Source organism: Budorcas taxicolor, chromosome 2 (genome assembly GCF_023091745.1).
Source record: "Budorcas taxicolor isolate Tak-1 chromosome 2, Takin1.1, whole genome shotgun sequence".
Taxonomy (NCBI): Eukaryota; Metazoa; Chordata; class Mammalia; order Artiodactyla; family Bovidae; genus Budorcas; species Budorcas taxicolor.
The window spans coordinates 121,356,074-121,369,850 of NC_068911.1; the positions used below are offsets into that span (position 1 = coordinate 121,356,074).

Sequence of the window (13,777 nt, forward strand, 5' to 3'; positions counted from 1 at the left end):
TTGAGAAGACCCTTGAGAGTCACTTGGACTGCAAGGAGATCAAACCAGTCCATCCTAAAGGAGATCAGTCCTGGGTGTTCATTGGAAGGACTGATGTTGAAGCTGAAGCTGAAGCTCCAATACTTTGGCCACCTGATGGGAAGAACTGACTCACTGGAAAAGACCCTCATGCTGGAAAAGATTGAGGGCAGGAGAAGAGGGGGGCGACAGAGGATGAGATGGTTGTATGGCATCACCAACTCAATGGACATGAGTTTGGGTGGACTCCAGGAGTTTGTGATGGATAAGGAAGCCTGGTGTGCTGCAGTTCTTGGGGTCACAAGGAGTCGGACACCACTGAGCGACTGAACTGAACTCAACTGAAACAAAATAATTGAGTGTCATTACCTCCTTCTCACCCTTGTTTGTCATCTGATTAAAGTGGAAAGGACCAGGTAAGTTCCCTTAAAGGGAAACAGTAGGTGAGGAATGACTTCTGTACTAGAACAATTAGGTCTTCTACACAACGTGACAACATTGAGGGAATCACTTGATCTTTGGGGGCCTGAGGAAGAGGTTAGAGTCAGAAGCTAAAGAAATCTCAGCTCAGACTTTAGTTCTAAGAATCTTACTGCTCTCTTCTCAGCAGGAAATTCCCACTCACTTTAGCCTCCTCTCCAACCTGAGTAACAAAGCATGAGAGGAGGAACCCTGCCCCCTGCTGGAAGCGGCAATTCCAGAGAATAGGTGAGAGTTCTGAGATAAGGCAGGGAGAAAACTCCTTCAAGACAGGACTGAATCTGAGCATTAAAAGATTACAGATGGGGATCATGGGTATGAAAATCCCTGTGTTGTATCTAAGACGTAGAGGCGACCAGGGAAGCCAGAGGCATCTTGATTATGCACTGAATGCTCCATAGCCCACAAGATAGATAGTGTTGATTAACACAGGATGTCTATTTATTCATTCAGCAAACATTTGTTTGGAGTTACAATAACTGGAAACAGTTATTGTAATAGGCCATATAGAAAACATGTATCAATAAAATGTCCACATCTTCCAAGAGCCAATAGCTTAGCGGAGAAAAATGAGATGGGGAGAGCACACAGATCATTACAATTGTAGTTCACTCATTAAATCCTGTCCAATTCTTTGTAGCCCCACAAGTTGCAGCACACCAAGCTTCCTTGTCTTTTACCTTCTCCTGGAGTTTGCTCCAACTAGTATCCATTGAGTTAATGATACCATCCAATGAAATCCTCCTCTGTCATCCCCTTCTCTTGCCCTCAATCTTTCCCATCACCAGGGTGTTTTCCAATGAGTCAGCTCTTCCCATCAGGTGGCCAAATTATTGGAGCTTCAGCATCAGTCTTTTCAATGCATATTCAGGGTTGATTTTCTCTAGAATTGAATGGTTTGATCTCCTTGCTGTCATCACAGTACAGCATCTTAAATGCAAGGTTGGAGGTAGGAAGGACAAAAGGTACCATGAGAACAGAGAACAGGAACAATTAATCTAACTAAAGCTTCAAGGAGAGCTTCCTAGAGGAGGTGGACTCTGGGAGCATGGAAGCACTTAGGAAAGTGTCTGGTGCAGAGTAGATACTCAAATGGTTATTGAATGAATTTTGTAGAAATTCAGAAATAAGAACATACAGTGATTGTCTACCAGCTGCTCAAACATCTAGAAAGGCATGGACAAGTAAAAATAAATGCCATACTGTGTGGTTGTCAGGCCATGTGACAAGGATTCCCTGCTATGTAATGCTATGTGGCATTGGCCAAATTTGTGATCTCTGTGACATCATTTCCACCATTTGTACTACAGGGATAATAACGTCTATTTCACAGTATTCTAAGTAAGAATGCATTTTGAAGGATACTTTAGTATGATACATACCAAGTGTTCAATAAACAACAAATATTATTAAAGCATAATTCCATGTATGAAAAAGGAATAAAGCCTACAGTCACATACCACAAGTCATAACCACTTATTTCTTTCACAGCGGAAACCACTACAGGACCCAGAGGTTCCTGGAGGAGGGTCTGTCTGGGCTGGAGTGGGTGCAGAAGGAGGGTCCAGCAGTGGGAGCTAGGAATACCAGGCTCCCAATCAGCTGTTCCCCAAGAGCAATCCTGGGACAGGCACACAGCTGAAGGGGTGTTAGTCTTCTCTTGCTACAGATGAGCTGTGATAGAGCCTGGAAAAATTGGTAAGCTTTGACTAGACAGAAAAACCTAGGGATGGATGAGGAACCATGCCTTGAAATGGAGAGAACAAAGAGATGGAACTGGAATTAACGTGTGTGGAAAGGAAGGTTCCCTAAAGGATGATCTTAGAAATAAAGCTCCAAAGAATCCCCCTGGTGGCTTTTATTCACTTGCAAAATGGAATTATCAGCTGTTCATGCTGGTGGCAGCTGTTCAACTAGTCTCCCCATCCCAGACTCAAACCTTTTGTCAAACTGAAATATATTCACTCAGGAAAAGCCCCCAGGGCACACCTGATTGAGGCCAGGTCAATTGGAGCAAAGGAGGAGGTAAAGGTTTTAAGGACCAAATGGGGAGGAGGGAGAGATGGAAATGAAAACCTGCTTTCCTTTTCTTGTTAATCCTGCAGGGTCCTTCCTAAAAGGCTTCATTTGTTTGCTTCTTTGCAGCAAAGAATTTGGTGAGAAAATCTCAGTGGGGAGATAAATACCTGTCAAAAGCTGTACAGAATTTCCCAGGGAGAAGACTTGTATGAAAGCCTTTATTTCACCAATAAAGAAAGAAAAGGTTATTTTATGTGCATTGTGGGAGAATTAGTAAGACATTTCTCATTTCTCCAGGGAGAAAAATCCCAGAGAGGTGTCTGCCCTGCCTGTGTTTTCCAGCTATTTTCAGACAGGAGTGTTTTATGCCTTGGATGTGAGGACTTCTGCTGATGCCTCTTCTGTTTTCTGTTTTCTTGCAGATGGATCATCAACTCCGACTCAGTTATAACTTCTCCCCAGAAGTCGAGTTCAGGGCTATCAGGTCCCTCACCTTGGGCAAAGTCACAGGTTTGCTGTTCTAGTCCATGTCTTTCTGGCCTTGATAAAATAAATAATAAATAACTTTCTTCAGGGAAAAGCAACAAGATCTAGATAATATCCAACTTGTAGGACCAAGAGTCCTGTCGAGACAGGAATGCATGTGTGGAGGGGCCAGAAACTGACATTTACATCTACTTTATAAAATCTTGAGTAACATAAGTGAACAGAGCAATTCACTAAAATAATTATTTTTTACTTAATTTCTAATTAATTTATAATGTTTACTCAATTCTTTTAAATTCACATAAATTTCACTTAAAGAAATTAAGGATTTACAACCCAATTATTTAATTCTATAAATCCTATTCTCTTTCCTAATTCACCAAAAATTCAAAAGATTGTCCTAAAAGAATAGTGGATGCTTTTTTTTTTTTTTTTTCCTACAGAGAGTTCTGTCAATTTTCATTTTATATGAAATGATGACTTTTATCAGGTGTAAGGAAGATTGAAATTTTTGTGTCTTCTTGATGAATTGAACATTTTTTCATACTGAAGTAATATTTTTTTAATTTTAATGTATCTGTACTTCAATCTAGTTTATCTGTTATTAATATAGCTAATTCAGTTTTGCCTTAGTTAGTATTTGTCTGGCTTATGGTTTACGATTTTCCTTATTTTCCCTTTCAGTCTTTTTTCTTTTTTCTTTTTTTTTTTTTTTTGAGCCTTATATAGGATCTTGTGAAGAGTAGACAAATACTGTATTTTCGTTCAATCTGGCCATCTTCTGTTTTATAAATTGGCAAATGTAAACCCCTGTGCATTTTTGGGTTATTTAGATGGTTGGGTTTGTTTCTGCCTCTCTATTTTCTAATTGTTCAACTTTTCCTGTGATTCTAGTATGTTCTTTTCTATTCTCTCAGTCACAACATAGTGCAGAAAACATTGATAGCTGGAGACATTTTAAGCAGGAATGGATTTAATTCAGGAAATAGCTTGCTTACAAAATTGTGACAGCACTTACAGTGTGCATTCCTATTAGTCTTTTGGAGTGACTCCCCAGCAGTTCTGAGGTGATGAATGGGAAGCCATTAACTACCAAGCAGTCACTGATGCAGTGCTGTGTGTTAGCATCCAACAGGCGGAAAAGCTCCCTTAAAAATGGCGGCAGAGAAAAGCCTTCAAGTTACCATGACTTTGCTGGCCAGTAGAAAAAGCTGAAAAGGTAGAAAAAATGACTCCTCTCTCACTACAGCCTTCCAGATCCATAAATCGTATCTAGTCTCCAGAACATAATGTGTGTCCAGAAATCTATCTGCTATTAGGTCTGGAAAATGTCAGTTTTACCTTCCAAAATGACAGTTGAATGAGCCAATCAACACTGACCAACTAGTAGGTTGAATATTATGTTTATTTCTTATTCCATTTCCCCTCCTACTAATAAGAATTATTATTTCATGCAGACACTGCTTTTTTGACTCACCAGTGTAGTCACTAATTTGTTGTTCCAAAACCTTTTACTTTCTGCCAGGTTTAATTTCCTTCTTTCTGATGTAAATTCTTCTGATTTTTTTTCTGTATAAGTGGTCCTTTACCTGAAAATAAGTCTTTCATTTTTCACCTTTATTCCTGGAAGATAATTTTGCTAGACATGTGATTCAACATTGAAGAACACCTTTCCCTTATATCTTAAGGATTTATTCGCGGGTGTGATGGAACCAGCTCACACTGGCTCATAAGAACTTGTTATACATATCCCTATACAATTCTGCATCTGGTGATTTCACAATGGTAGTTTGAAATTGGCCAACCTAGAAGTTTCTATTCCATGTATCTCAGAAATGCTACAAGTCAGGGTCCTTGGGGTCCTTGGCAGCCAGGTTAAACCCTCACCAGCACATCACTGAAATCCACTCTTCCATCTTCTGATGTGACTGTTAAAATTCTGGCTGTCAGTCTGTCCTGTCTTTGAAAATACACTGACCACCCCCACACCCAACACCATAAACCAATTTTTAAGGTCATTTCTTTAAATTTGGTATTTGACAGTTTTATTACCATGTGTCTGATAGTAGACTTCTATTTAATTGTCTTAGTTGATATGTTTATGTTTCTTGTATTTCTTGATTAGTTTCTATGTATCTAGTTCATATGTATTATTCATATGTATCTATTCATTAGCTCTCAAAAATTCTCAGCATCTCTTTAATGCTTCTTTCTTATTCTCTCTACTCAATTAGCTTTGACCTGCACTAGGTAAACCTCAGACTTATTCTTTTTTCTGTTAGGTGATTTTATTTTTCCTCTCCATTTTCACTGGTTTCAATGTGAATATTTTAAGTTGAATATCTTCACTTAGTAAGAGGTCAAGGCCAGGACTCCTGTTCTTCAAGATGATTCAGGTACTCTCCTGGATGCAAACTTAATGTTGGCTGATGACTTACTGTCTTGGTTTTGTGTTTCTTTCCCCTAAAACCTTCCCCAAGCTTAGGATCCCTCTTTTTTTCCCGAAGCTTAACAAAATATTAAAAATGTGTTGTTTGGTTTTAATGAAGCAGAATTACTGTTTTGATTATCTGGTATATTACATGTCCCCTCATACCTAAATTTATCTTGAGCCACTGAATCCACATTTCAGAAGAATTTTGAGAGGAGAGATTCCTAGGGCTGTAGGGCCACCAAGCTTGGGCTGTTTTCATGTTACCTGCTTTGCAATGGCCCCTCTAAAAACATCCTCTTAATTATAATTTCTTTCCGTTAATCTTGACACTGTGTATGACATTCCTGTGGCATTTTTGTCTTTTTAACTAAACCCCTAATATGTAAGACTGAAAGGATGAAAATTTAAAGTGTGTTACTAAATTACTGTACCTTGTACTAAATTATCTTGCTGGGTGGCTCAGTGGGTAAGAATCTGTCTGCCAATGCAGAAGATGAAGGAGATGTGGGTTCAGTCCCTCTGTTGGGAAGATCCCCTGCAGTAGGAAGCAGCAACCCACTCCATTATTCTTGCTTGAGAAATCCCATGAACAAAGGAGCCTGGTGGGCTACAGTCCCTGTGGTGGCAAAGCGTTGGCTATGACTGAGCAACTGAGAACGCACTAAATTATTGTGGGCCAGCTTGTCATTTTGCTTTAGAAAAGATTAGGTTATTGTTGAGGAAGAGTATCCAATAAAATGTCTTCATTGGACCAAGTGTGGAAAACCCCTGCCTGCCTATCTTTCTTCCCATCCAAATGGCTACGAGCAGAGCAGAGCATTGGAATCCATAATTAGCCTCCATACTTCTGGTCTTTGAAAGGTCTGTATCTAGAGGTGAGAGAAGATAATATGAACATTAGATTCATTATTAAGGAGGGACATCTATCCTGTAGACCTTTTGGAAGAAAGCCTCATGCATCAGAAAGAACTTGAAGTATGAATAGCTGCTGTAGGTAGGGATGGTGCAGAAATGGATATGTAGTATTTATAAGAAATGCAACCCCACGCCACAACTTTAGAAACGTCTAGTATTGTGTTGGACATTTTCAACTCTAAAACAAGTATTTGCAGGCATTTTTTCATAGTATATACAAAAGGCAAGTAAGTATAGCAAATCTGTTCCAGTTTTCCACAGTAATAGCATTCCATTGTAAAGCAACACATGTATTCATTTTCTTTCTTTAAGAGAAAAGGCAAATTCATCATTCTAGAAGGTATTTATTTAGCACCAATGATGGTTCTACATGATATGTGCTATATAGATAACAAGATGAGTAAGTATGTCTTTCCTGAAAATTCCTGCGGTATAGAGACTAGTTCATGAAAAGGGAAGACATAATCATTGATGTTAAAGTTGCATTGTGTGTGTTTACCTATGGTAAATCATGGGCTATTTTTAGGTTTGTTCCTTTGTTTACTGACATTCTTTGACTTTTAAGAAAAAAAACTTCTCACTTCTAGTCTATTATATTAATAGATTGAAGGGAAAATAGCATTAAAAAGAAACAAATGTGTTTATTTAGGGAAGCTACCCTTTTTAACAAGATCATCTTTTTGAAAAATTACTGAATTCTTTAGAAATATAGAACGCATTCCTTAGATTAAAATAGTGTGAATTACCTGTATGTTTCTATGTCTATACAATTTAGCACTGGTGCAGGAACATGAACATTCAGTCAGATTTAGAAATTTAGAAAGTTTGAAACTTCTAAAAGGAACTGTGCATTTTTTTGTTTGCTTTTTATTTTTGTTTTATGTTTTTTAGTTCTAGTTTCTCTTAATTTACTGTTCCAGAGTATATAATTAAATTTAATGGCAAAGTATATATATATACTTTTAAGAGAATATATATATTATATATATATAGCAAAGTTTATATATACATACATATATATATATATATATATATATATATATATAGCATTGAAGCTAAAAATTAAGGAATTTATTATCATTATTATTATTTTCTTCCTGAGCAGAGACTCTTACTATACTGCAGATTTAGGAAGCTATTACTTTTTAAAATATAGAAACATCTTCAATCTTAGATGGAAAGGAATTGTATACTGCTTTTAAACTGTAGCTGCCAGATCCCACATAGACATTCAAATGCTATTTGCACTCAGGGCATACTTATAATATTAATCATCTATCAATTTCTTTTGCCTACTTGCCAGTTTGGTAGGCTAAACCTCACAGCTGGCAGAGACATTATTCTTCTGCTCTGATGGCTGTTTGCCCAGGTAGCTTCAAAATTCACTTGGCCCTAACAAGCCATGTATAAATTGGAAGAATTTCTTCTCAATCTGCAAAAAAATCCAGCTAATCTAGGATTGCAGGGCTAGCTATGAGCACTTACCTGTGCTTTGGGCTTGTCCATATGAAGTGAATTCTGATTGTGTCTAGAGAACAGGATTCTTTGACTCTCCCAAATCCCTTAGTTTTGAACATCACACCTACTGTGTCTTTTGCAATATCAGAACATTGTTGTCTGAATTCCTGATTATCTTCATGTTAAATCAGTTTTCAAGCATTTTGTAGGTGAAGAGGTATGGCTGCCATTTTTAGACAATGCAGCAAAATTTATGCATATAAATGAAAGGTGGATATTTCAAAGTATTTGCTTTGTAAGACTGTACTCTTTTTTTCTTAATTTTCTAAATAGTTGGGCCCTCCATCTGATTAAAAACTGGTGCAAATGATATTAAATTTAAAAGCAAAATTACAGAGTGAAAGATGCACAGCTTTTTAGAGACTAACTCATGTTTGGGTTTCTTACTGTTGTATGCCCATTGTGAACTGTCAAATCTGTCTACAGTCCCTTGTCAGTAAAATGAGGATGGTAGCATTTAATTCCGGAGAAAGCAATGGCACCCCACTCTGGTACTCCTGCCTGGAAAATCCCATGGATGGAGGAGCCTGGTAGGCTGCAGTCCATTGGGTCGCTAGGAGTTGAACACGACTGAGCGACTTCACTTTCACTTTGCACTTTCATGCATTGGAGAAGGAAATGGCAACCCACTCCAGTGTTCTTGCCTGGAGAATCCCAGGGACGAGGAAGCCTGGTGGGCTGCCATCTCTGGGGTCACACAGAGTTGGACACAACTGAAGCAACTTAGCAGCAGCAGCAGCATTTAATTCATAGATTTGAGTAAGCTTTCCATAAGACACTATATACAAAGTATTTGAAGTATTTGATATTTAGCACATGCTCCATACATGTTAGAAGCTTTTGATTTTTGAAGATCATGGCAAAATAGAGGATAACTGTGTTTTGCTTTGTTTCTAGTTTTATTTTAATGAGTCTAGAAAAGTTGTTATAAAGGTAACTTCCTCCACAAAATGGACTCAAATGCGTTCTAAAAGAGCAATTCTGAACCATGATGAGCCTTGAAGATGGGAGTGTGAGTTAAGACTGTTTTAATGGTATATCAATGTTAACCAGTTTAAACAGTGACCATAAGATAGTTGGTTAAAATGGAAGCTTCAGAGTGTAAGTTTTGCTTCAAGTACAGCTGGGTTTAGGAGTTCAAATGTGATGGTGATGAAGCCTTTGTCTGTCTGTCTGTCCTCTTTCCACCTCGGACCCTCTTTACCTCTCTATGGGACTTTATTCTCAGGCAGAATATCAAAGGTAACAAAAGTGGAATCAGCAGTTTCATGCTTCATCACTACTATTTCAACAGCCCTGGTGGAAAGCGTCTCACTTCTAAAATTTCCAGAAAAAATCCTGGATTGAATCTCAAAGGAGCAATTTGTGTCAAGTGACAGTTGCAGATGATGACAGTATCCAAGGGATTGGGGATACATTGAGTGGTTGTGATTGGATTATGCACCCGACTATGGCTCTGCATGGGGTGAAGGGTTCAGGTCAATATCAACCACACATATTAAGAATAAGGAGATGCTTATTTCTCAAAAGGAAACCAAAGTATTCTTGCTAGAGAGGACGAATCAACAATAATCCATTAGCAGCATTGGTTTCTTCATTCACATTGTGCTACCTCTTTTCACTAGGAGAGATAGACTTGGAGTTGTGAAAAATTTGGGGACTGCATTGTGTTTGTATACATCAAACAGCAGTCCAAGTGTATTGCAACAAAAAGAGAACACCTATCCTACTCAAATTCTTTCAGAAAATTGCAGAGGAAGATAAACTTCCAAACTCACTCTATGAGGCCACCATCACCCTAATAACAAAATCTGACAAAGATGCCACAAAAAAAAAAAAAAGAAAACTACAGGCCAATATAACTGATGAAAATAAATGCAAAAATCCTTAACAAAATTCTAGCAACCAGAATCCAACAACACATTAAAAAGATCATACACCATGACCAAGTGGGCTTTATCCCAGGGATGCAAGGATTCTTCAATATCCACAAATCAATCAATGTAATTCACCACATTAACAAATTGAAAAATAAAAGCCATATGATTATCTTAATAGATGCAGAGAAAGCTTTTGACAAAATTCAACATCCATTTATGATAAAAAAATCTCCAGAAAGCAGGAATAGAAGGAACATACCTCAACATAATAAAAGCTATATATGACAAACCCACAGCAAACATTATCCTAAATGGTGAAAAATTGAAAGCATTTACCCTAAAGTCAGGAACAAGACAGGGGTGCCCACTTTCACCACTACTATTCAACATAGTTTTGGAAGTTTGGGCCACAGCAATCAGAGCAGAAAAAGAAATAAAAGGAATCCAAAGTGGAAAAGAAGAAGTAAAACTCTCACTGTTTGCAGATGACATGATCCTCTATATAGAAAACCCTAAAGACTCCACCAGAAAATTACTAGAACTAATCAATGAATATAGTAAAGTTGCAGGATATAAAATCAACACACAGAAATCCCTTGCATTCCTATACACTAATAATGAGAAAATAGAAAGAGAACTTAAGGAAATAATTCCATTCACCATTGGAATGAAAAGAATAAAATACTTAGGAATATATCTACCTAAAGAAGCTAAAGACCTCTATATAGAAAACTATAAAACACTGGTGAAAGAAATCAAAGAGGCCAATAATAGATGGAGAAATATACCACGTCCATGGATCAGAAGAATCAATATAGTGAAAATGAGTATACTACCCAAAGCAATCTATAGATTCAATGCAATCCCTATCAAGCTACCGACGGTGTTTTTCACAGAGCTAGAACAAATAATTTCACAATTTGTATGGAAATACAAAAAACTTCAAATAGCCAAAGAAATCTTGAGAAAGAAGAATGGAACTGGAGGAATCAACCTGCCTGACTTCAGGCTCTACTACAAAGCCACAGTCATCAAGACAGTATGGTACTGGCACAAAGACCGAAATATAGATCAATGGAACAAAATACAAAGCCCAGAGAAAAATCCATGCACCTATGGACACCTTATCTTTGAAAAAGGAGGCAAGAATATACAATGGAGAAAAGACACTCTCTTTAACAAGTGGTGCTGGGAAAACTGGTCAACCACTTGTAAAATCATGAAACTAGAACACTTTCTAACACCATACACAAAAATAAGCTCAAAATAGATTAAAGATCTAAATGTAAGACCAAAAACTATAAAACTCCTAGAGGAGAACATAGGCAAAACACTCTCCGACATAAATCACAGCAGGATCCTCTATCACTCACCTCCAAGAATATTGGAAATAAAAGCAAAAATAAACAAATGGGGCCTAATTAAACTTAAAAGCTTCTGCACAACAAAGGAAACTATAAGCAACATGAAAAGACAACCTTCAGAATGGGAGAAAAAAATGGCAAATGAATCAACTGACAAACATCCCCAAAATATGCAAGCAACTCCTGCAGCTCAATTCCAGAAAAATAAACGACCCAATCAAAAAATGGGCCAAAGAACTAAGTAGACATTTCTCCAGAGAAGACATACAGATGGCTAACAAACACATGAAAAGATGCTCAACATCACTCATTATCAGAGAAATGTGAATCAAAACCTCAGTCAGATACCATTTCACACCAATCAGAATGGCTGCCCAAAAGTCTACAAGCAATACATGCTGGAGAAAGTGTGGAGGAAAGGGAACCTTACACTTACACTGTTGGTGGGAATGCAAACTCGTATAGCCACTATGGAGAACAGTGTGGAGATTCCTTAAAATACTGGAAATAGTACTACCTTATGACCCAGCAATCCCACTGCTGGGCATACACACTGAGGAAACCAGAATTGAAGGAGACACATGTACCCCAATGTTCATCGCAGCACTGTTTATAATAGCCAGGACATGGAAGCTACCTAGATGTCCATCAGCAGACAAATGGATAAGAAAGCTGTGGTACATATACACAATGGAGTATTACTCAGCCATTAAAAAGAATACATTTGAATCAGTTCTAATGAGCTGAATGAAACTGGAGCCTATTATACAGAGTAAAGTAAGCCAGAAAGAAAAACACCAATACAGTATACTAACACATATATATGGAATTTAGAAAGATGGTAATGATAACCCTGTGTGCAAGACAGCAAAAGAGACACAGATGTATAGAACAGTCTTTTGGACGCTGTGGGAGAGGGAGAGGGAGAGGGAGAGGGTGGGATGATTTGGGAGAATGACATTGAAACATGTATAATATCATATATGAAATGCATCACCAGTCCAGGTTTGATGCATGATACTGGATGCTTGGGGCTGGTGCAATGGGATGACCCACAGGGATGGTATGGGGAGGGAGGAAGGAAGGGGGTTCAGGATGGAGAACACGTATATACCTGTGGTGGATTCATGCTGAAGTGTGGCAAAACCAATACAGAACTGTAAAGTAATTAACCTACAATTAAAATAAATGAATTTACATCAAAAAAGGAAGAAAAAAATAGTTGAGAGTCCCTCTTTTAAGAAATGCTTGTTATTTTCTTTGGAACAAGTTTGTAGCTTCCAAAGAGACTCCTGGAAAAAATTATTTCATTTTGAAAGCATCAGTTCAGTTCAGTTCAGTCGCTCAGTCATGTCTGACTCTTTGCGACCCCATGAATCGCAGCATGCCAGGCCTCCCTGTCCATCACCAACTCCCAGAGTTCACTCAAAGTCATGCCCATCGAGTCGGTGATGCCATCCAACCATCTCATTTTCTGTTGTCCCCTTTTCCTCCTGCCCCCAATCCCTAACAGCATCAGAGTCTTTTCCAATGAGTCAACTCTTTGCATGAGGTGGCCTAAGTACTGGAGTTTCAGCTTTAGCATCATTCCTTCTAAAGAACACTGAGGGCTGATCTCCTTTAGAATGGACTGGTTGGATCTCCTTGCAGTCCAAGGGACTCTCAAGAGTCTTCTCCAACACCACACTTCAAAAGCATCAATTCTTTGGCTCTCAGATTTCTTTCACAGTCCAACTCTCACATCCATACATGACCACAGGAAAAACCATAACCTTGACTAGACGGACCTTTGTTGGCAAAATAATGTCCCTGCTTTTCAACATGCTATCTAGGTTGGTCATAACTTTTCTTCCAAGGAGTAAGCGTCTTTTAATTTCACGGCTGCAATCACCATCTGCAGTGATTTTGGAGCCCCCCAAAATTAAGTCTGACACTGTTTCCACTGTTTCCTCATCATTTCCCATGAAGTGATGGGACCAGATGCTATGATCTTTGTTTTCTGAATGTTGAGCTTTAAGCCAAGTTTTTCACTCTTCTCTTTCTCTTTCATCAAGAAGCTTTTAAGTTCCTCTTCATTTTCTGCCTTAAGGGTGGTGTCATCTGCATATATGAGGTTATTGATATTTCTCTTGGTAATCTTGATTCCAGCTTGTGCTTCTCTCAGCCCAGCGTTTCTCATGATGTAGTCTGCATATAAGTTAAATAAGCAGGGTGACAATATACAGCCTTGACGCACTCCTTTTCCTATTTGGAACCAGTCTGCTGTTCCATGTCCAGTTATAACTGTTGCTTCCCTGCCATGCATATAGGTTTCTCAAGAGGCAGGTCAGGTGGTCTGATTGTCATCTCTTTCAGAATTCTCTACAGTTTATTGTGATCCACATAGTCAAAGGCTTTGGCATAGTCAATAAAGCAGAAATAGATGTTTTTCTGGAACTCTTTTGCTTTTTCCATGATCCAGCAAATATTGGCAATTGGATCTCTGGTTCCTCTGCCTTTTCTAAAACCATCTTGAATATCTGCAAGTTGATGGTTCACATATTGCTGAAGCCTGGCTTGAAGAATTTTGAGCATTACTTTACTAATGTGTGACATGAGTGCAATTGTGTGGTAGTTGAACATTCTTTGGTATATCCTTTCTTTGGGATTGGGATGAAAACTGA

At 38.2% G+C, this 13,777-nt stretch overlaps 1 protein-coding gene across 1 annotated transcript in view; it reads left to right on the forward strand.

Annotated features, from left to right (window-relative positions):
* The window catches only part of CNTNAP5 (contactin associated protein family member 5), a 1,081,620-nt gene that overhangs the window by 1,016,621 nt on the left and 51,222 nt on the right, over window positions 1–13,777 (forward strand). The window contains exon 21 of the mRNA XM_052655589.1: window positions 2,940–3,027. Within this exon, the coding sequence (XP_052511549.1) occupies window positions 2,940–3,027 (88 nt within the window). The remainder of the gene's footprint in view (window positions 1–2,939; window positions 3,028–13,777) is intronic.